The sequence below is a fragment of the Boleophthalmus pectinirostris genome, unplaced genomic scaffold (assembly GCF_026225935.1).
Source record: "Boleophthalmus pectinirostris isolate CB_2022bp ecotype Guang Dong unplaced genomic scaffold, ASM2622593v1 HiC_scaffold_22, whole genome shotgun sequence".
NCBI classification, from domain to species: Eukaryota; Metazoa; Chordata; class Actinopteri; order Gobiiformes; family Gobiidae; genus Boleophthalmus; species Boleophthalmus pectinirostris.
This window is the reverse complement of record NW_026571190.1, coordinates 6,664,774-6,688,983: the sequence shown is the minus strand read 5'-3', so window position 1 is coordinate 6,688,983 and position 24,210 is coordinate 6,664,774. Positions and strand designations below refer to the sequence as shown.

General features: G+C 39.0%; 1 protein-coding gene across 1 annotated transcript in view; it reads right to left on the bottom strand.

Annotated features, from left to right (window-relative positions):
• Nucleotides 1-24,210, bottom strand: part of LOC110174021 (protein sidekick-1-like) — a 260,668-nt gene that overhangs the window by 159,120 nt on the left and 77,338 nt on the right. The window contains 2 exon segments of the mRNA XM_020940057.2: nt 6,175-6,277; nt 21,292-21,318. Of these exon segments, the coding sequence (XP_020795716.2) occupies nt 6,175-6,277; nt 21,292-21,318 (130 nt within the window).

The following is a 24,210-nucleotide window of genomic DNA, read 5'->3' as shown; positions in this document are numbered from 1 at the left end:
CTGAAGTCGTGCTGGGACACCCGAGTGGATTTGTGTATAGGGCGGGTTGGAGGCTTAAGAGCACGCCTAGTAGCCCGGAAAATACGGTACCCAGAAAGTAGAAAAATACTATATATACTGTATGTGGCCATTTATTTATACTAAACCCCCATTTCTGATGAGGCGTTTAGGCGTTGGAGCTCCCTCTGCAGTCAGCAACGGGAATGGAAAATCAAACAAATGAGGTCCTTATGCCTCATGAACGCTATACTAATAGTCCTGTGCTCAATGTGAACGTGATTTGACCACAGAATGAGTCCGGTGATAGTTTATGGACTTAAAAACTGTGCCTTGTTTTTTACCTGTGATGTAACAAACTGGGCCAAATGGAAACTGAACAGTTTTGAGTGCTCAGAGAAGAGAATTTGGATTCATGGATTAATCAGACAAGTGTGAATGAAACAAAATACAACTCCAGGTATGTTTTTAAAGAGGGGACAACAATATACCATATTTTTAGGACTATAATGAACACTTAAAATCCTTTAATTTTCTCAAGACAAAACAGTACACCTAAATTGGTGCGCCTTATGTATTAATTCTGGTTGTGTTTACTGACCTCGAAACCAATTTTTTGTGGTACACCGTGCTCAAAAATCTGTCAAAATATTTTAGTACGACTTTAGTAAGCTACGAAGCCGTACCTCTTCATGGATTGTCGGCGCATTACAGCTATTGTAGTCAGAAGCCTTGGGAAGTAAAACACATTCACCAAGACAGGGAAGCGACGCTGGACGCATTAGGTCATGATTATTTGTCTCCAAAACCAAAATGAAAAAACGGATACGATTCGTTTTTTCAGTTTTCGATTTTGTGTTTAAATGAAGAATGGAAAAAACGGATAACGGGAAACGGCCGTTATCGTTTTTTCCATTCTTCATTTAAACACAAAATCGAAAACTGAAAAAACGAATCGTTATCCGTTTTGGAGACAAATAACGGAGAAAACTGTTGTTTTTTCGTTTTCTTATTTTTGGTTTTATATTGAAAAACGAATGAACGAATGATACACGGATTCTATGAAAATAGTGTGATTTTAACTGGGTCGTGTTCGGTCGGGTTCAGACACAAATATCTTAATGTCTACCGGGCTCGGCTCGGATTTGATTACTGCTCTGTTGGAGGCCTGATCCACACTCTAACCCTGGACTGAGTAATTGTGAATGAGTAGAATAAAGTTTGAATCATCTGTTTTGTTTCACTTAATGCGCCTTATAATCCGGTGCACCTTATGTAAGAAAATGGATGAGAGAATTGAACATTACTGATATTGCACTTTATAATCCTGTACGCTTTATCGTCTGAAAAATACGGTAACATAATTAAAAGGTCAAAATAGTCAATTTGACAAAACGTGTTCTTTAAGTAGAAGTACTTCACTGGTTGATACAGATTGTTTGTAAAATGTGACAATATGTGCTCTGTTAATAAAAGCTTGAGTCTTAGCATTCCTTTTAGATCTGATTCTGACATCTGGAGAGCTGCTGATTGCTCGTATTGCTATTTGCTGGTCAAATTCCAGTGCAGAGTTCAGTGCTAAGTGAGAATAGTGTGTCAGAATGGAGTTGTATGGAGTTGGTTTGCAGGGCTTTCATGTGGACGGGCTTTTGTGTGGCGGTCATTGCCGGAGCCGTGTGCAGAATGCGGCTATTGAGCTGAAAAAGAGGATGTTACGGTGCAGACGATTGGAGTGACAGGTGAAAAGAAGGCACTCAGTTTAAAAGGGATGCTCGAAAATCAATGGAAACAGAGGATGCACTTGGATTTGCCTATACTGAGCGAGGGAGAGTGGGGGTTTGGGCCAAGCTATATTAAAAAGGGTCATGTTAAGGTTTCGAACTGGCTTCTTTTATTTGTTTTGATGACCTTGAGGTTAAATGATTCGTTCACCAAGATTATCTGGATTAGGTTTCCCTCTGCTGTCAGTGCAGTGAGGCAATATATTAGCAATATTAAATGATATCCCTTCAAACTATACAAAATTGGTTAGTTGGTCAGATTTTCTTTTCTGATTTGCTGTCAGTGAAATGTTTTCTGATGTTTTTGCGATTAAAAGTAGAACTAATTGTTAACATATTTAGATTTACATGTTTTATTTTACTGTATTCGCTGAAAACATCTTGAAAAAGGCTTCAGTTATGAATCTAGGAGCTAAACTATGAGTATAAAAATTGGAAGTGAGTGTATTATTTCTGCTGAAGAACTGTTGAAACAGTAAATGAGTGTTTGCGTGCCTTTTATGGGCTATTGAACGGTTGAAGTGTTGTTTTGCTCAATAAATAAATACATAAATGAGGTCCTAAAATGTTTTATTACTTTCAGTTATATCCCTTTTCTCTCCACGCTAAGTCACTCCACCTTCAGAGCACTGTAAAACCATTCCAGGCATGAGGGAACAATATTTTAACATGTTAGAAAGCTCCAAAAAGTCGATTTTTGCGACATTCACTGGTGTTTGTACAGAGCATTAAAGATCACATAGCGGCAGTAGGTAGTTGGTTGGTAGAGCGTTTGTCCACTGATCTGAAGGTTGGCGGTTCAAATCCCACTCTTGACACCAACCATCATTGGTTAACGGGTCAGCCCACAGGTTGGTGGTTCCTTGTTGTAAAGCGCTTTGAGTGCCTTGAAGGTGGAAAAGTAGAAAAATGTGACCGTTTACCATATCGTTCTTGAGCTTGTTATATAGTCAAAATGTACGACAGCCATGGATTATTATTAAGGGTGTAACGATATCCAAGTCTCACGATACGATATCGTCATGGTATAAACCTCACGGTACGATATTTATTGCAATATCGTGGGAAAGCTCATGATATGGTGAGGAGGCTCTATATTATGATATTATACAAAATAACAAGACTGACATTATAAAATGCTTTGACCATCATTTAGTGCAACATTTATTGTCATATTCATATCAGTGACATTTTGAACAACTTGAAAAGCCTCTGAAGTTGAAGTACAAAATTCAAATAAGAACTAAACAATTGTAATAAAAGTCTGGGTTGCTCTTCAGTGGTAGGTGAGATGCTTTCAAACAGCAGGGAACACTGTTTGACTGCTGTATTTTTCATACTATAAGGCACACTTGACATCCTTTATGTATTAATTCTGGCTGTGCACTTATGCAAATTAGCCATGTGGCTTTAAGTTTTCATTTCTGTAAAATCACTAACCTTTTAAACCCAATGCCGTCCACCATGGAAAATGGATGCAAATCACTTGTTATCTATTCTGTGATGTATTTGGTTATTTCTTGAGCGCTGTTGTGAGGCAGCGCTGTTGTAAATGCTTCACTTATAGTTTTTTGTCCCGACTTGATTTTTTGAAATCACTCTTGAAAATTTTCGTTGTGTCGGTTTATCACGGTCCTTCTCATGTTGTAGTATTTCCCGAGGTGAACCACACGTTGCACTGTCAGTGTTTGCACACTGTCTGTTGTTTCTCCATCACCTTTTCTCCTTTCTCATTTTGTGTCACGACAAACCCAAAATGCTTCTAGACCTCAGACTTAAAAGCCGCTGGTGCATCCACAACAGGCACACTGGCCAATGACGCGGTCACAAAGGATTATGGTCCATATAGTTTACTGTGCTGTGCGCCACAAAACGGACTGAAAATTCATATTTTTTTGCCTAAAGACACAAGCACAGAGTTTAATAACGTGACAAGACCATATCGTAACAGTACCGTGGCAATTTTACTACAAAAATATTGTGATATCGCCAATATCGGTACACCCCTAATTATTGTGTTACTATTTACACATTTTAAATCACATGAGTTATCTAAAACCACTTAATTAAAGAAATAGTCCGCACACAACCACTTTAGAAAGATACAGTGACCAATGGGAACTGATGTCACTGTAAACATCATCATGAACAGAGTCAGTGTTATGGATTTGTTGGGGCCAGTGTGTAAATGCACCATGCACGCCACAGAAAGCCTCCCTCTGCAGACAGACGTGTGTCCCAGGGCTTCTGGGGCGCTGTCTAAATAAAATGTCAATGTTCTTATGTGGCTTATTTCTGCCCTGTCTGGTGGAGATGTGGATTTACACACTTGTCCGACCTGAAGGAATCTGCGACACACATGCCGAGTATTTGTGTCCCTCACCAAATCCAAATCCAAAATACAAACCCACCTTTTTTTATATAACACATTTTACAAACAAAGTAATTGCCAAAATGCTGCACAGGATCATAAAACAAAGTCAAACAAAATAGGTAAATTGATAAAAATTTGTCATACCAGTCCTAAAACAATAAAACTAGTCAAATCAAATAAAAGCAAATTATAATAATCATAAAATAGCAGTAAATAAGTCAAATAAATAAATGTGTTAATAAATGTAAATGTGGGGCAGTGTGTTCCGAAGCATATCTCTATATTCACACAAACAAGCTGACATGCCCACTTTGCTTCATAGATAACTTTTGGACAATTTAATAAAGTGATACACACTCAAAAAAAAAAAAAAAAAAGCCGGGTCCTCGAAAGGCACACCCACATCTCCTCAAAAACTTATACCAAAATGATTACACTATGCTGCCGAATGCGACGCCTACCACTGATTGAGGGCTTGTTTACATGAGAAAGCTTACGGGTAAAAACGTCAAAATATTTTATCCGGAAGTGCCTTTTGATTGTCATGACATTTTGGAGGCTTAAAAAGGCAAAAATCTGAAACCACCCTCCAGAGTAGAAAAGCTGAATACGCTCGGCAGTAGCGTTTCCATCTACACTGCCCAAGACGCAAAACTCTGGTCCAATCTGCTCACGTCGCGTACGCCTTTACGTCACATACATACAGTACACAGAAACCTGGCATGCAGACCCAATCCAATTCCATACACTTTTGCGTCACCGTATGCACGCAGATTTCCTCGTCTAAACGTGGAATAAAAAGTGAAGACGCGACGCCACTTTTGTGTCTTCTGTTCAGACCGTCATCGTATAAACGTAGCGCGAGAACATAAAACTGTAGACTGAAGTTAGTGCAGAACAATCTGTGTATCATTCATTCGTTTTTCAATATAAAACCAAAAATAAGAAAATGAAAAACAACTATTTTCTACATTATTTGCCTCCAAAACCAAAATGGAAAAAAAAAGGATAACGATATGTTTTTTCAGTTTTCAATTTTGTGTTTAAATGAATGATGGCGAAAAAAATGGATAATAGCCGTTTCCCGTTTCCGTGACTTGAACTGCGATGCCGGAATTTTGCGCCACATACGGACTGAACCAGGACTGAACCAGGGCTAAACCATTTTCAGTCTCAGTCCCGGTCTCAATCACGGTCTGGTCCTGGTCTCTGTCCCGGTCTGTTTTGGTCTGGTCCTGGACCTGGTTTAGTCCTGTTTTAGTCCTGGTTCAGTCTGTATGCGGCGCAAAATTCCAGCATCACAGTTTGAGTCACAGAAACAGGAAACGGCCGTTATCTGTTTTTTCCATTATTCATTTAAACAAAAAATCGAAAACTGAAAAAAATAATCGTTATCTGTTTTTTCATTTTGATTTTGGAGACAAATAATGAAGAAAATTGTAGGGTTTTTTTTGTTTTGGATTCAGAGCAGTGGGCGTGTGCCGGTGGCGGTGAACACAGGGCATGATCGGCGATATCGTGTCTTGAAAATAAGTGATTAAAGATGACTCAAACACGCATGAATCACTCCAAATACAAGTTCCAGAGGGAAAGTGAGAAAGGGGAACCGTTATAACATGATTAAAAGCTCTGAAAAGACGATTTTGCATAGTAAGTGTCCTTTAAAATGCATGTGAACTAAACATTTGTGTTAACTAAACATTTTTCTTTGTGCATAGATCTCTTTAAAGTACAATTTCAATCAATACGAAAAGCTGACTCCAATACCTGCACTCTACCTGCCGATACATTTACATTATACTACCCAATTACCATTCTCCCTTTCACCTTTCTCGGAGCGTGTGAGGGGGGGCTTCTTCTTACCGACCGTACCCCAGGACAGGCTGTGTTTTCTGGGCTGTAAAAGTGAGCAGAAGTGCTGACTTGGAGGAAGCCTGCTCCTTTGATTGCCTGAACAGATGGGTGCAGGTGCGGCAGGTAATTGTTTGTCAGAAGCGCTTGGTTTGATGCATGGAGGCGTACCTGGCATTGGCGATGCACTCCAGCGTCACCGCCCTCCCCGCCACCTCCGTCGTGTCTTTGGGAGCCACCACGATCACCGGGGCAACCAGGTCAGTGTCAGGATCTGTGGGAGAGAAGAGGCATAAATTATACATCCAATTATACATTCATTTGAATAACCAGGAGGAGTAAAGGTTTGTGATTGTTCGGGTCAAATGTGATAAGATTTGCAGAGGTGGATAGTAGTGTCGTAGGACTCGAGACCGGTCTTAGTCTTGAGACCGGCCTTAACACCGCTTTTTTAAGGTCTTGTTCTTGTCTCAGCCTCAAGCACATTTGGATTCGGCCTTGTCCCTGTCTTGAAGGTGTTTGGTCTCGGTCTTGTCTTGGACTCGAGCACATTTGGACTCAGCCTTGTCTCTGTCTTGAAGGTGTTTGGTCTCAGTCTTCTCTCGGACTCGAGGTCTGACACTCGATGACTGCGCTCATATTTCATTACGGCCGGTAAATGTGCAGAGGCTTCTAAATATCACTGCAAAACTAGTAAGAGAATGTAACTGTAAATGTTATGAACTTGAAAAAACCCACTTGATTCAGTTTGAAGTTGTTTTCTGTAAAGAGCCAGTGGAAGCAGGATTAAACTGTGGGTCGGGGTCCAAAAAAGGGGCGTTTAAGTGCAGCACAGTTTTAGTCCAATGAGGTTCATTTGATAATTCTGATAATTTATGTTATTAGGTTCTTTTTTCAGACCAAGAGTTTGTTTTCATACCTGACAGTTTCGACGACTCACTAGCGCTCTTCCTCAGTGTGGTCATGTGATGTTGCTGTGCTTCGACTTCCTCGGGACAGTATCCCAGGTGTGTGAGAGTAAAAAAAGAAGCTGGGATACTGTCCTGAGGAAGTCGGACTGCAAGTGGCACTGTCGTCCTGCCTCCACCGGTAGGAAGACGGCGCCAAAATCTGTTTAAATCAACTGACCGACACGTCACAGTAACATCACGTGACCGCTCTGAGGAAGAGCGCTAGTGATCAGTTCAAACTGTCAGGTATGAAAACAAACTCTTGCTTTGAAAAAAATAACCTAATAACGTGCAGCACAGTTTGCTTGGCCTATTTTAAACCTAAATGTACACTGACTGGATCAAATGGAGATAGATTTACAAAAAATGTTGATGTATATGTACCAAAATACAAATAAATGTAGGTAGGAAATGACAAAGATGGTCCCGATTTAGTCTCGATGGGCCGTGGCCTTGGTCTTGTCTCGGTCTCGACCCTCAGAGGTCTTGGCCTTGTCCTGGTCTCAGGACCCTTTGGTCTCGAACTAGTCTTGGTCTCAATCTTGACTATAACACTAGTGGATAGAGTAGCCAAAAATTGTGGTCAAGTAAAAGAATAGACTCTATACAAATGGATGGCTGCCCCGTTCCAAACAGGAAGTGAGCATGGGCGTGCTTCTGGCTCCATCGACTCTGGCTACAATTCACTTTCTATTAAAAATCTGCCACTCCGCTCTACTAAGCACCTGCCACCTGCCAAACCAGCGGTGAGGGCGGGAAGAGGCGTTACCGGATTGGATCTTTGGTTGCTATGACACACGTGGTGGGAATGCCAAATATGGAACCCCGCTCCAAATTCACCCCTATAACTGCAGCCTCAATGAGCTTCATTTGACTGGAGTCGAACGCTATGGGTGACGTCACACTCACTTAGTCCACCTCATTACAGTCTATGAGTAAGAGTAACTTTACTTTAAACTAATATTACTCAAGTAGAAGTGCAATGTAGTGGTCCAAGAAACTACTGAGGCAAGATTATGTTTCATAATTTGAAAATATAAAGGACAAAACAATAAAAATACCACAAAATCTGGTATTGTCAAAGGATAGACATAAACATGAATCTAAATCATATCTGAAGGAGCGAAGCAAGAAACACAAACGTTCAAATAATTTCATATTGTCGACATAAAGTTTTTGTCACTTGTAGACTTACTCACAGTGGGAAAAGTAAGCACAACTTTTACTTTTACACAACAAAGAATATGGTTACTTCAACAAAAAAAATAGAATTCAAGTAGGAGTTAAAGTATGCTGCTAGAAATGTACAGAAGAAAAGTACAATTTCTTTAAAAAGTTACTGAGAGGAAACAACTATAACATGGTAAAAATCTCAGAAAAGTCGATTTAACAAAGGCCTTTTTTAAATAAAAATTCACCCAGTGGCCACAATGTTAGATTTGTTTTGAATAAAGTCTTTGCATTTATTGATTGAAGTCAGATATCAACAGGAATAGAACACAGTATCTCTCAGAAAATGCAAATTCAAACTGCTTGCTAGTTTCTTCTTCTAAGATCTTGGAGACATTATCAAAACTTTATGGCTATTATCAGGATCTCGGATTTGATGATTTATAACTCAGTTCACTGCTTTTTGAAAGAAATATCCAAATGTATTATCCACAAATGTTGATTCTTATCATTGTTTGGTAGTTTTGTAATATTAATCTTATAGTTTAAAGTCCTTTCAACTGACAGCAATCACATTTTTGACATTTTGAAGTGACCTTGTGCCAGTTTCATGTAGATAAGGTTCAATAATTATAATCATAAATCAGGTCAACAAATCAGCAATCTGAAAGTTAAACAGCAAATTCCACCAGTGAATTCTGAACTGTCCTCAGGCTCAAATGTTCAAAAACTCAAAAGTACCATATTACCCTCAACTGACTCTTGAGAGCTTTAATCCAAGTTATAATGTCATTTCCTCATCAAAAACAGACCTGGAGCTGTGTTTTGTTTCATTCACATGTTTGAGTAATCCTACGTTATTCGTCTGTCTACATCTCCAACTCTCAAAATGCTCTGTTCCACCTTACAATGTCTTGCGGTAGTTTTCAAGTTAACAATTCCTTTTACCTTTTGTTGATTTTAGATTGAAATTTTCAGGCATGAAATTATCGAAATGATTCTAGTAAAGATGTACAGCATAGAACTATAATCAAATCTGGAAGGTGAACCCAAGATGGCGTTGTATTTTTGGCCCAAAAATAATTTTCTCTTCTGCATTACTTCCTCAATATGGGCAACGTCACCCATGTGGCGTCTGTAACGTGCACCAATCAGAGTGAGAGCTGCAAGAGCGGAGCTAGGCTAAGTCTTACAAAGCAAACTACTGGGTGCTTTGAGGATTTAAAAATGTAAAAAGTTTATGTTGGGAAAATAGAAAAGAATCATACATCCGTTAATGCACATATAATAAGGCATAATGCATCCGTTTTATAAAGCGCTTTTCTGGACACTCAGAGTCTTTACAGAATAGTATTTACCCACTCCATACCTGGTAGTGATAAACTACTACTGTAGCCACAGCTGCCCTGGGGCACACTGACAGAAGCAAGCCTGCCAGTCTCAGGCTTCGCACTCTTTTTCAGGGGCAAAATTTCAAAACTTTTCCATGACTTTTTCATGATCTAAACTGAATTTTCCATGACTTTACAGCATCTACATGTGTAGAATTGATCAGACTTTTAGGGCTAAATATGAAATGTTAACCCGTTCATTCACCTTATGATTTGGGATTAGTTTTTTAATATTCAATATCCTGTCAGTGCAGTTATTGTCGTCTCTTTTAAACAAAAGGCTCAGACGTTCAAAAATAATCATAATAGTGTAATGAGAACTTAACATAACACTGGAGTTGTATGAAAGAGATACTAAAATTCCATGACTTTACTTTAAATCCTTGTTCAAAATGCACCTTTTCCCCCTGGCATTTACCTAGAGTTAGGAAGAGACACCTTGCACCTTGCTATTATTATTATTATGTATATATTTATCATTATTCTCATTGATTTGTCTATTGTATGTTTCATTTCACTGTTTAGCACTTTGGTAAGCTTTGGCTGTTTTAAATGTGATTTAATTTGACTTTTCCAGGATTTCCACGAACATGGGAACCCCGCAATCTGCACCATCGGCTCCTCTGACCACCACCATCACTTACACACAAAGTTGTTGATGTCCTGTTGACCGAACACGGGCAGTTTGAATTCCCAAAAAATACGTTGCGCTCTGTGGGAGAATTCTTTCCGGGCCAGAGCGCTCAGGAGCTGCAGTACCTGGAGCGGCCACTCGTCAGTCTCGAGTTGGGACAGAGGGGGAATGCCTTATCCAGTTCTTCTCATAGATCCATGGTTTAAGGAGCCAAATGGAGCACTACCTGTATTACCACATGACATCACAAGGTGGAGCAGAGTGTTCCCAATTGAGAAAAGAACACAGCTTAAATTTGGAGGATTTTTGTGTGAATGAAACAAAACACAACTCCAGGAAACAACATTATAACATAGATCAGAAAATATCACAATATTGTCCCTTTAAACTACTCAAGAATGTTGTGATGCCAAGTGAACCCAAACTATAAAAAGAACAATGAAAACGTCAATTATTCACTGTATGCCTCGCGCCACGGTTTGAATCGCGTGGCCCCGTACAATAGAGCATCTTAAGGCAGAGACACATCATTAGACTGAGTGTGGCTGCTGCCTGTAGATCTCCATTGAAGCGGAGTGAGCTTTGAAGACACCGGGAAACATGCGCTCACTGATCCTATGCACTTTGTAGCAGACTCTGTCCTCTTCTTCGCTCTCTAATCAGGTAGAAAGCACGCCAAGGGAAGCCGGGGTGAACGCTACAGGAAGTGCACTAGATGAAGGGGACGTATTATGCGTAGTGCTTCCCGTAGGTTGTTTTCGGATTCTAGATTGTGATCGGAGTGGGCAAAAGTTGTGCTTCAAGGGGCATTATGCAACGTTTCAGGAGGAGTGTCCACCACCTACTTGGAGATGTTTGCTTGCTTGGTCTAGAATGTCCCACAGTATCTATCGGTCTTACAATAACTACATTACAGGTGTTTTTATTCTTCTTAAAAACATGTATTCTCATAGTCAGTGTAGTCGCCTCTCCATAGTTCTGACCTGGTCTTGTAGTGTCACTTGCTTGTTTCTTTGGAAATTGTTTAGTGTTTAGAAAATTGGGCTGTAGAAAATTCCAGGCAAAGCAAAAACATATCCATGGAAACAAAGCAGTTAGCGGTAGGAATGCACCAATACCACTTTTTTGAAATCCAACACGAGTAAGAGTATAATCATTTGTGTACTTGCCGATACTGAGTACCGATACCGATACTTTAACCCTCACCCCCATGAACATACACTGAGTGTGTTTACATGCACTTCAGTATCCCAGTTATGGCAGTATTCGGGATATGTTGTTTACATGCGCACTGAGAAACCGGGATACTCATACCCCTGTGTACATCATCAAAAGGAGTATTCAGGGATACGCATACCCCTGTGTACATGATTAAATGAAGTATCCTGGTTTCTTGACATAATCGTATAAACAAATAAGTGTGAAAATTTAATAAACCAGGAAAAATACAAACAACCACAATGCTTTGCGCAAATTTGTTTATGTTTTACAGAAACAAAACTTAAAACCACATGACTAATTTGCACAAACTATAAGAGCTGAAAAAAAAAAAAAGCTCCTTGTACACAGATGTGGTTCAGCTTCTGTCGGACTAAAGGACGCGACTCAGTGGAATATGTGTGTTCTCTCTGTGACAGAGGATGTGCTGCTGATGGTGAGTCTGTTCTGTGTGTATATCGCATTGGAGATGGTTCATGTTAAACTTTTCAGAGATAATACATGTGCAAGACATATGTGTGCAAGTCTTACATGTGCAGGTCATACATGTGCAGGTCATACGTGTGCATAACTTTAACAGTCATTTCACTCATGCACAGTCATTTTATGATATTATAATATATTATTATCATATTATTTAATGTGTCGTGTAATAGTGGTATCGGTGCTTGGTATCGACAAATGTTTAACGAGTATGAGTATATAAAGGAAGTATTGGTATCGGTGCATCCCTAGTTAGTGAACCCTTCAACAGAAAAGTTACACAGTGCAGCTTTAAATATGACTAAGGTTACTTCAAAATGTAAGTAGAAGTAGGAAGCATCGGGCTGAGTAAAAAAGTATTTGCAGAAGGTACTACTGAAGCAAGAGTAACTTAAAGAGAAACTGTCAGAACGTAACATCTAATTTATAATCTAAAGTTATTATAATTGAAAGGGAAAAATGTTAATAATAATAATTTAAAATATGGTAATTTCAAAGGGCAGAAGCAAAAATTAGAAAAACTAAATAATATCTGAAGGAGCGGTGCCAGAAACACAAAGGCTCAAATAATTTCATATTGTCAACATAAAACTTTTGTCTCTTGTAGGAACCAAAACAAATACTGTAACTTCAATAAAAAAATATTTCTCAAGTAGCTGCTAGAAAAGTACTCTGAAAAGCTACTCTGAAATGTAACGGAGTACTACCCACGTCTGATTGCTGCGATGTCAAACTCCCAGAAGGACATGGACACCATTTCTATTACTGACTAGACCCGTCCCCCCAGCCCATCTGTATTAAATAATATTGGCCTATAGAATGTTATGATGCCATCTGGAACCCGGCGACAGTCTGGCTTCCGGAAATACGACTTAATACTTAGATACAAAGAGCTGTTGCCAAAAATATGTAGGAATTTTGTTCCAATTTGTCGTTGGAGTTTTGAGGTCAGATGAGAATTTGGTGATCGACGCCCTCTGCTGGCAACGGTGACGCTCGAGCCATGTTAAACTGTCTAATTAGCTGCATGGCTAATATGGATGCCGAATGTAACAGATGGTGCTGTGGATTTGTGACAGGCGAAACAAGTGACTTATGTTTCGATCCAATATCAACTAATCCTAGCACATTCTGTGATATTAAAGGTCCTGTATTGTTTGAGTAAGCCTTTATGATTTTGTTTACCGTATTTTTCGGACTATAAATCACTCCAGCCAAAAAATGTGTAATGAAGAAAAAAAATATATATATATATATAAGTCACACTGGACTATAAGTCACACTTTTGGGGGGAAATTAATTTGATAACATCAGAGACCAGGAACCAACATTTCATCTTGAAAGTCAAGTTCTAGTAATAACAATAGAACAGAGAACAACAGACTGTTAAAGTCACATATGAACAGTTCTTCAGATAAACTATAACATAAACAACAGAACAGAAAAAGTTTACCAAACTCTCCATCTCACTCCAAATCACTAAATCCATTCAATTCTTCATCCTCGGTGTCACTTTTGAGCAACTCCGCAACCTCCGGAGGTAAACGAAGCACCACTTCCTTTTCTGAATATTTCACTACTTGCAGCTTGTAATCTGCAAAATTTGATTTTCTTTTTGGAAGCATTTGTCTTCTCAGTCGTCTTTATAAGTGACCACTTTGCCCTGACGAAGACCATCTTGTTGGTCGAAACGCGTTGGCGTCCTTCATGAAATAAAGGACTTTTTATATATTCAGTCGGTATTCAGTCCCACTTTTAAACTTTTTGGCAAGGGTAATTCTGTTTAAGGGCTATTGTTTTTAACTCCTGTAGAGCACCTGTACTGCTATTTTGCACTCTTTTGTGACCCAGTGAAGCACTCTACCTCTTTTTCTTTATCTGTCTGTATAAGTTTGTTTAAATATTAAATGTTCAGTGGTACAGAAGTAATGGTGCGATCGACTGACATGATACACACAGGACAGATGCTCTTTCTGCAGGAGACATGCGCAGTAGAGCTAAGTGACAGTGGTACAGGAGTAATAAGCCTAGAGTGCCCTCTTACGGCTGTCAGTATGAACATTTTAATATATATGTCACTTCAAAGTATAAGTAGCAGGGCCACCCAAATCATGAATAGAAGTGCGACTTAATGTCTGAAAAATACAGTACATCTCCAAAGCTCCAAATGCTCTGCTAACAGCGACCTTTTGCCTTTTATTCAGTAAAGATTGTCAATTCCAGGGCTGAAATGAGCCAAATGATTCTAGTGAAGATGTTCAGAGTTTAAAAACACAGTGAAACATCATCACAAGGTACAACAGAGTTGTTTGAGAAAAGAAATCAGCCTAAATCTGCAGGGTTTGTGTGTTAAACATGAGTGAATTAAGTTTATGATGAGGAAACAACATTAGAATATGGATCAGAAAATAGTGCGATTATGGGCCTTTTAACTCTTTCATAGCGACAGTATCAGATACAATACCAGCAGGCAGGTTTTACATAACCATTACATAACTTTCCAATGATAAAAGATAGAAACTAACCCTGCATTCAATTATCTTCCAACTCCCACTAGGACCTTGGATTTTACGTCACGTCTGAGCTTGAAGTGAATTATTATGTTTTGTGTATCAGATTGCATGAATTATGATTATGACTAGTGATGGGCAAATAAGATGGAGCTCCGGAGCACGTCTTGTTCTTTCTGAAACAAATTGCTCCGAAGCACTGCCTCGGAGCTCGTCTCGCAGCAGCCGCTCACGTGACCAAAGTGTGGAAGTGTGGGTCCCTCCCCCTACTACTTCGCTCTGCGTGTCAATCGCTTCAGCGTATCGAAGAGTTTCATTGGCTCAGCGAATGTTCCGCTCTGTGATTGGTTCAGAGTGCTTCAGAGTGTTCAGCGCACTTCTATGGTTTGACAAGCGCTAAACTGCTACAGTATAAAAGATGCACCAATATTTCTTAAAAATGTTGGGTAGTGAGGAGTATTGTGTGACTTTAGTGGTGATTTTGGTGACTTTTGGCATTTTTTTTTCATTTTTGATGGCATCTACAAGTGGAAAAAATTTGGTTTGGGATCACTTTGATCTAATTCCACCCAACAAGGTCACCTATTTTCTTATTTACAGTATGTTATTTATGTTGCTCTTTACATATTATTTTAAATCATCATTATTGTTGTTGTTGTTGTTAGGTACGGTGTCGCTCTGCACACAAGTATTGTCTTATTGTTAAATTTGTCCACTAGAGGTCAGTGTTTCTCCAAGGCCTCAGACGCGTCGAACCATTTGAGACAAGATTGCGACTGAGGTGTCAATGCTTCACGAGGCTCCATTCGCCCATCACTAATTATGACTATTCCTTCATCTTATGATTGCTCTTCCGTTACAACCTTAGGGACATTGTTCAATATTGGTCTCACCACAACATCGACTCCCACACCCATAGACAGCAATATGCACGCAGTGATACGAGTGACTGAACTTGTCATTTAAACCACCAAAGTCCAAACACAATGAAAACACTTCATATTTACACGTCACAGTAGGAGGAGCCATCTTGGATTCTGACTCGGAATTCTTGTTCGATCTGGTTTTTTCTGCCACTGAGGTCTGAGTCGCGCCGTCCCAGGAAAAGGGATGTATCACGTGTGTCACTAGGCAACTTCCTCGGAAAACCGACTCGGAAGGATAATCGAACGCAGGGTTACCCCCCCCTTGAAAATGAGTGTCCAGCAGGAACTTTGATTTCTGCCAAACTCTTGCACATTCATTTTGATTGAGCCAAACTTTGTCAAAGAGTGTAGTGAGTCAAAATGGTCGATGCTCTGAGCGTCTGTGTTCGTAACAATTGGAAAAGCCACTCTGAGTGCAGTTATTTCTCAAATAAATGGCAAATTACTCATCTTGGGCTGTGTAATTGTGCATCTCTTGCTATTTTTATTTGAAAGGTTTCTTTCACTCAAAATGTCCAAATCCAAATGTAATAAACCCCATGGAAATGCAGGAAGTGATGTGGCTCTGTGTCCTGGACCTGACATCAGCTGTTTCCATGACTGACACCAGGAAAGTCATGGGGCCATCGCACTTTTTTTTTTGTTTTTGTTTTGAGGCAATAAGGATATTTTTAGTTTACTTACAGACTTGATATTTTGCGCTTTTGTAGCTAAGGCCCTAAATTACACACTTTTTTATGTACAAAAAGTTGTTTATACATGTTTGTTGTGTGTTTGCTGTGTGAATTTCATTTTCCTTTTTTTTTTTTTCCCCCCATTTGTATTTTTGGTCCTGTAGCTTTTATTACAGCCATATGCCACAACTACAGCAGCAGATTGTGAAATAACAAGTTGTACTAAAAAAAAGGATGTCTAGCACTTCATTACGGGTTAAAAGGGGAGTTTTAACAGCAAAATTAAGAAAAAAATCCAGGCGAGAACAAATGTACTAAAACTGTCCTTAGGTCTGGAATTGTTAATAACAATGGGTTTTGTATTAAAATAAATTGAAACTCCACTATAAAGAATTTTACACTGGCACATGTAAAAAGGTTATATTATATTCACTCAATCAATACCTTCGGACTTTGTACCAGCCTGAGTCTTTTTCTTCTCTCTTTTATCAGGTAGAGCGCATACGAAGTGAACATGAGGTGAACATTACAGTGCGCTAGTTCAAGGGGACATGTTTTGCATACTAGTCTGGCTTTTGGAAATACGAGGTAACACTTGAAACTTGAAAGCCTTGATGCATAAGTATTTCATGTTTTTACTTCAAAAATATGCAGAAATTTTGTTCCAGTTCACAGTTCGAGTTTTGAGGTCCTTTGAAGAATTTGGTGACCAATGCCCTCTGCTGGAAATAGCGGCAATTGAACCATGTTAAAATGTCAAAGTGGCAACGTGGTTAATGTCAATGCGATGCTATTAGATGCTGTGGAATAGTCATGAGTGATACAGGTGACTTTTTTTTCGATTCTATTGCATTTTATACCCAAAATACCAAAGTGTTTCATTAAAGGTCCTTAAAAGGTTTGCAAAATTGACTCTTGTAAGTTTTACCACATCAAAAACAGACCTCGAGTCGTGTTTTCTTTCATTCACACATGTTTGAGTAACTCTTTATTTCAGTCTGGGTACATCTCCAAATCTCAAAATACTCTGTTCCACCTTGTGATGTAACAAATCGTTTCCACTTCCAGCAGTTGCCTTTTTTCCTTTTGCTCACTAGAAATTGGCAGTTCCAGATTTAAGTGTCTGCTAACACCTGATAACAACCGATGGGTTCCCACGGTCATGGAAATCCTGGAAAATTAATGGAAATTGAAACTGTCCTTTTCCAGGCCTGGAAAAGTCATGGAAATTTGGAAATTCAATGACAGTTTTGGAAAAGTCATGGAATTTTAGTATCTCTGTCACGCACCTACAGCGTTCTGTTAAGTTTTCATGAGACTATTATGATTATTTTTTGAATGTCTGTGCCTTTTAGTTTAAAAACAGACGACACTAAAAGTATTTACGTTTGTATTTGTAATTGCATGTATTTACATGACAGGATTTTGAATGGTAAAAACTTAAGGTAAGTGGAAAGGGTTAACATATTTCATTAAAGTCTGATCAATTCTACACATGTAGGTGCCGTAAAGCATTGTTTCCCAAACAATGGGTAGCAAGAGATTTTTTTTTGTGTCGCCTTGTAGATCTTCTGCAATATACATATACATTCATCTCTGTGCACCCCCAGAAATTTTTTACAGAAACAGAATTTAAACCCACATGGCTCATTTGCATAAACAATAAGCACTGAAAAAACTGTTCGCTCCTTGTGCGCTGATGTGGTCAGCTTCTGTCTGACATGACTCAGTGGAATATGAGTGTTCTTTCTGTGACAGAGGATGTTCTGCTGGTGGTGAGTCTGTTCTGTACTTTTGCATTGGAGATGGTTCACAGATTATACTCCATGAGGCTCCTGACTACAGTCGCCGTAATGCTCCGACAATCCATCAAGCGGTGTGACTGCACAGCTTACCGAAGTCGTACTAAAACATTTTGACAGATTCTGAGTGCCTTGTACCACATAAAATTGGTTGGAGGTTAATAAGCACAACCAGAATTAATACATAAGGTGCTACAGATTATAAGGCGCACTGTCAATTTTTGAGAAAATGTAAGGATTTTATAGTCTGTAAAATACAGTAATAATAATGATAAAGAATAAAGAATGCACAGAAGTTTATGATCGTAGGGATGATATCAAAATAAGCAAGAATGTAAGTTTTTTAAATTTATTTTTTTTATTTTTTTTAATGGTTGTACAAACTAATAATACTGTTAACTAAGGCATGAGAATTTATCATTTATGATCTCACAAAATAAATCAGAACGAAAAAATTTACGAATTTTATTTATTTATTTTTGTTTATGGTCTATACATTTGTTTATGGTCGTACATATTGCATCAGTGAATATGTCCAAATAGGATATCGATTGAACCGATATTTGATCTATTTTGGTGTATGGCATTCAGAAACTCAGCCTAAATAAGCTGGATTTGTGTGAATGAAACAAAACACAACTGCGGTGAGGAAACAACATTATAACATCGACCAGAAAACAGCGTAATACGGGCGTTCCTTTAAAAATCCATACACACAGCTCATTAAATGCACCGCACGTTCTCAAATAAATGACCCCCTAAACAGATGTAGACTTGGGGGAGGAACAGGGGGCTGGGGACCGTGCCGTGTGTCCATTATCGTTCACTTTCCCCGAGAACGTTTGGCAGAGGTCGGCTGACTCCTGCTCACTCCACTGGGTCTATACGGCGTAATGAGATCCAGTTGGACTTGAACCCTCAACCTGGCCTGCCCACTCCGCCCGCTCTGCCCTGGACTGAACGAGGGAGAAAAAAGGGAGCAAGGATATGACTTAAAGTGGAGCTAAACACGAAATCCACCCCTTTTTGCTACTTAAAGTGCCCACTTAGGTTATTTTCTGATTTGTTATAATGTTGTTTCCTCGTCACAAACGGACTTGGAGTTGTGTTTTTGTTTCATGCACACATTTTTAAAACACACTGCATATTTAGACTGAGTTCTTCTCTCAAACTAAAACAATCGGTTCCACCTTGTGATGTTATGTACAGCACATGACATGGTCCACTGTGTTTTAAAGGGTCCATCTCATGCAAAATCAACTTTTCAGAGCTTTCTACCTTCTAAGAGTGATGTGTGGGCCTTGTATATGTTGCTGAAGTGGTTTTTAGATTGATTCTGCGTTTTTGTAACAAATTGCAGCGTATTTCTGCCACCCTCCCACGTGACAACGAATTAAAGCTGCTACAACGATGATGCGGCAGATACACCTATGACGCATATGACGTAGCAGAAAACACTTCGCACACCCCCCATCGGTTGACAATTCCCACATTAACACCTAAACAAAACACAATATAATAAATTTATCTACTAGTGTTTATTAAATCTTTACCAATCAGTAATGTTCAGCTGATGTGGACGTCCTTGTCTGATTCCGGGTCCAACACATGCGGCTGAACGTGCTGTATCACCATGATGAATAAAAGTTTATTTCTACCACTATCAGGGTGCACGTCTGTCTCCCCCTCCCTCCCTGAGATGGTGGAGGAAGGGCGGCTCACTCAGAGCCTACGTCACGTTTGGAGGGCGGAGCCTGTGCTTTCTCAGGACGGGCGGGGGGATGAGCAATAGTCTGTCTTTCTTAGTTCCTGGTCTGTGACTGTCTCCAAGAAATCAGTAAGATTTAAGATTTTATTGTGTAATGGATGTTCCAAAACCCAAATTGTGCTTGTTTATGTGCAGAAGATACAATGTGAAAAGAGTTATTTTGCATGAGATGGACCATTTAAACTTCAGACTCCTTCACTAGAATCATTTGGATGGTTTCAGCCCTGGAATTGCCAATCTCGACTGAACTTAAGGTAAAAGGTAGTGAACTCAAACTTACTCAGACTTGTGCGAATGAAACAAAACACAACTCCAGGTCTGTTTTTGAGGAGGTCACAACAGTCTTACCTGACTTAAAGCTCACAGAAGTCAATTGTCTGTAATATGGGACCTTTAAGGAGGTGTTTCAAAAGTTATCTGCTTTTCCAAGTCATTTTAGGTAATGTCAGTGACAACTAGATAAATGTGCAGCTTTCTGGTCAAACAAAGTGCAGGAGTGCATCCAGACTCCACAGGCCACTGCAAATAGTTGTAGTTGGTGACATCACGCAGAACTGCCCTGATCACAGACAAGTACTACTGAATACACCCGAACCACTCCACCCCTCCTTCCCCCTCACTCTTTAATCCTCCAGGTATTGTCCAGTTTAGCAGCTCTATATGAAAAGTGGTTATGGCGGAGTTTAGGTGTTCAATCCCACTTTAAGACTTTAAGAGCAGGCTTCTTTTTTTTTTTTCCACATTTTGCCACAACAGATGAGGAGAAAATGTCTTCATATGTTTTTATTCATAAATAAGGCAACCATGTTTTAGTATTTTTAAAAACTAGATCTTACTGGATCGAATATCTGTGTTTTTGAACTGAAATCCTCTCTATGCAGACATGACCCCACCGTACTGGGTCACAGTTCACATTGTGTGTTTTTCCCGGAGTATTTTTGAGCAATAAAAGACTTAACCATAGTAATATAAAGCCTTAAATGGCATAGTGTTATGCCATAACAATGGTCTTCATTCATGAAACGTTTTTAGCAACAATTTTGTACTTACGGCCTTTTTATGAACATTTTTGACATTCACAAAACGTTTTCTTAACTGAAAATGTTCTTCTGGAAGAACAAATCCTACGAGCAGTCAGGAGCACTCGTAAGAACAAAAACTCTACTATTATTACTCTGATAATGCAACAGTGTGATATATTTTCTTAAATTATTTCCCATAAACATATGACTGTGTGATCCAATAACATTTATGAGGAGTTTTCTAGAGCCTGTGTCTATTGGGTCTAACAGACTTTCTCCAGGTTGCAGTGAGCCTCAGTCTGTCCCAGGCCCAGTGTCTCCATATGGGCCTCTGTCACAGCCCTGCACCTGGTCACCGCACTGGACTGAACACCCCCATCACCCCCCTGAGGAAGTTCAGAGGGAGTTTCTGCCTAAATACATAAAAAAATAAAATAAAAAATTATATGTAAATGAAATGTAAATGAGCGTGGAGATGTTTGAATCTGGATGTTGGTGAATTCGGCAGAAATGTCAATGAAGAAGAAATGTGCAAGAACATTTTGTGAATCTGGCACAGAGTCTCTCACCATCTTCTTAAAGTGAAAGTTACCTACATAGTTTAAAGAAAAGATGAATGAGACCCACTGAAGTTAAAGCAATACCATCTCTAACCCTTCACCAGAAAAGTCCCACATTACACCTTTAACTTGCCCTCGTGTGTTTCAGAGAGGTCGGGATGGTAGAGATGAGAGTGTTACCTTTCCAACCGCGGTTCTTCTTGCCCACTGCACGTCAGCCAAACAAAACAATAAAAACAAAAACAGGACGGGATGTGAGAAAAGAATAAAATGACATTTAGATTTTTCAAAAGAATTCACACAATTCAAGGATAAACAAAGGTTGAATTGAGAATAGGTTATGTTCATGCATTGTCATAAAAGTATAAAAAACTTTTGTAGAAACGACGATTTTTGGGACATTTGGATCTCAATATCGATAAAACCAGCTTTATTTTTTTTCCTTGCTTCATTTTTATTGCTGCAGAAGATATCTTATTTGGTTTTTAAATGAACAAAATCTCACTTTTTGATGTTGAAACTTAAATAAATCAAACTTTGAATTAGATAACCAAAGATCCTTCATCAATCTTCCTATGGGGGAACATGCATTTTGAGAAATCAACCTTTGAAATTCCAATTTAACATGAATGCGTCTTGTAAAAGATGATTGCAGAGAGGATATTTTTGTTTCCACATGAAAGCTTGTAGGCAAAAAGACCGAACTGACCAAAAAAACTACAAATTGAAACTAAAAATAACCACGCTTTGAATGGAGCTCAGTGAGAGAAGGCCAAGGGTTTTCAAAGCAATGGATGAATACTTTGAGGACTCTAAAATACAAAACAGATTTAGAGTTATTTCACTTTTTTTTTTGCTTCATAATTCCAAATATCTTGAATTAAAACATATTACGCTACTTTCTGATTTATATTAAACAGTTGTTTCCTCATCGCAAACAAACCCGGAGTTGTGTTTTGTTTCATTTTGTTTCATTTAACACACAAACTCTACATATTCAAGCTGAGTTTTCTTAGCTCTTAAACTGAAAACGCTCAATTCCACCTTGTGATGTCATGTGGTAATACAGGAAGTGCTCCAATGTGTTTTTAAACTCCATACACCTTCACTTGAATCATGTAGATGATTTCAGCCCTGGAATTCTACGGATGTAACAATATCAAACCCTCTAGATACGATATTCTCACGATATCCATGTCACGATACAATATTTATAGCGATATTTTGTGGAGGCAAAAAATAATAATAATACAAAATTGTGAGTCCGCTACTTTTCTCTCATCACAATCCAAATAATTACAATTTTGAAAGTGCTTATGACAGTTATTTCAGCATGGAGATTGGACTGAAAGAGAGAAAAGCATCATAGTCATGTTGTTCTCACTATTTTCTCATGAATATAAGCAGAGAGACTTGAGATTCGATATATTGTGACGGTCGACGATATTATTAGTAAGACGTTTGACGTTTACAATATCAAGATATTTTGAATATCGTTACGTCCCTACTGATCTCTATTCAGCAGAAAAGGTTAAAGGTGGCTGTTAACTTACTAAAAACTACCGCTTCATGACATCACAAGGTGGAAAAGAACATTCTGAGCTTTGGAGACTAAACAGACTAATAATAAAGGTTTACTCAATCATGTGTGAATGAACAAAATGCAATTGGAGGTCTGTTTTGGATAGGTAACATTATAACATGTTTGGGTTTTTGTGTGTGTGTGTAATATAGGACGTTTAATGTATATATTTGAGAACTTTTGCCTGATCGTATATTTCTTTAACCCTCAAGGCGCCACTGTTGACTTAAGTTGACAAGATGCAGCTCTGAATAAAATGGACGATTTTGCCAAATAGGGTGTCAGATTTCATTCAAGCTGAACCAGGTCTGAACCAGGTCTAAACCTAGACTAAACCAGAATGAAAATGGGACTAAACCAGGACTGAACCAGGACTAAACCAGGACTGAACCAGGTCTGAACCAGGAGTAAACCAGGACTAAACCAGGATGAAAATGGGACTAAACCAGGGCTAAACCAGGCCTAAACCAGGACTAAACCAGGACTAAACCAGGGACTAAACCAGGAGGACTAAACCAGGACTAAACCAGGACTAAACCAGGAAATAAACCAGGACTAAATGGGACTAAACCAGGACTGAACCAGGACTAAACCATGAAGAAAATAGGACTTAAGCAGAACTAAACTAGAACTGAACCAGGTCTAAACTAGGACTAAACCAGGGCTAAACCAAAATTGAACCAGGCCTAAACCAGGATGAAAACAGGACTAAACCAGGACTACACCAGGTTTAAACCAGAACTGAACCAGGACTGAACCAAGATGAAAATGGGACTAAACCAGGACTAAACCAGGACTAAGATGTGAAAATCTAACATTCTAGGGAAAAACCTGTGGCGCCCAAAGGGTTTTAACTTAGTTCCTTGTTAGTTTTCATAAATGGAAGTTGTCAAATCCTATAGAACATGAACATAACCTACAGAGGACGGATCTGATTGGTGGAAAGTAGGTGAAAACAAACAGGATGAGGAGAGAGAAAGAGGAGGAAGAGGACGTGTTTACAGCCATCCATCAAAGAGCACACACTGCGTTCAATAAGGCCCGGGCTCCAGGATCATTTGTCAGAGAGGAACAGGGAGATTCAGAGGAAGTTACAATACAACATTTGCCAAAAACTAAAATGAGACTACCACCGGGAAATTATCATAATATTCTATTTTCATATCACAAGACAAAGATGTCAAATTCCCATTCAGATCAGAGAGAATCCTTTAAACCAACTTTTTATTTTAGCATTAAAACTGGCAACCCAGATGACAGACTGATGTGAGGCTCATTGAATGGTCCTGAATGGTCACATGATCATTGTCACATTCTTTTGTACCTTTTAGCCAGAGAAAAGAATTGGTTTGAGAGGGGAGTGAAAGAAGCCATTTTTTGTTAAGAAAGAGAATCCTTCTTTAAACAGAAACTCCAACTTACAACTCCATCCTCAAACCTAAATCAAAACAAACAAGAGAACAACAGGTGTATCCAGGTCAGGTCCAGAGGTGTGGAAGCTCCATTATGACCATGAA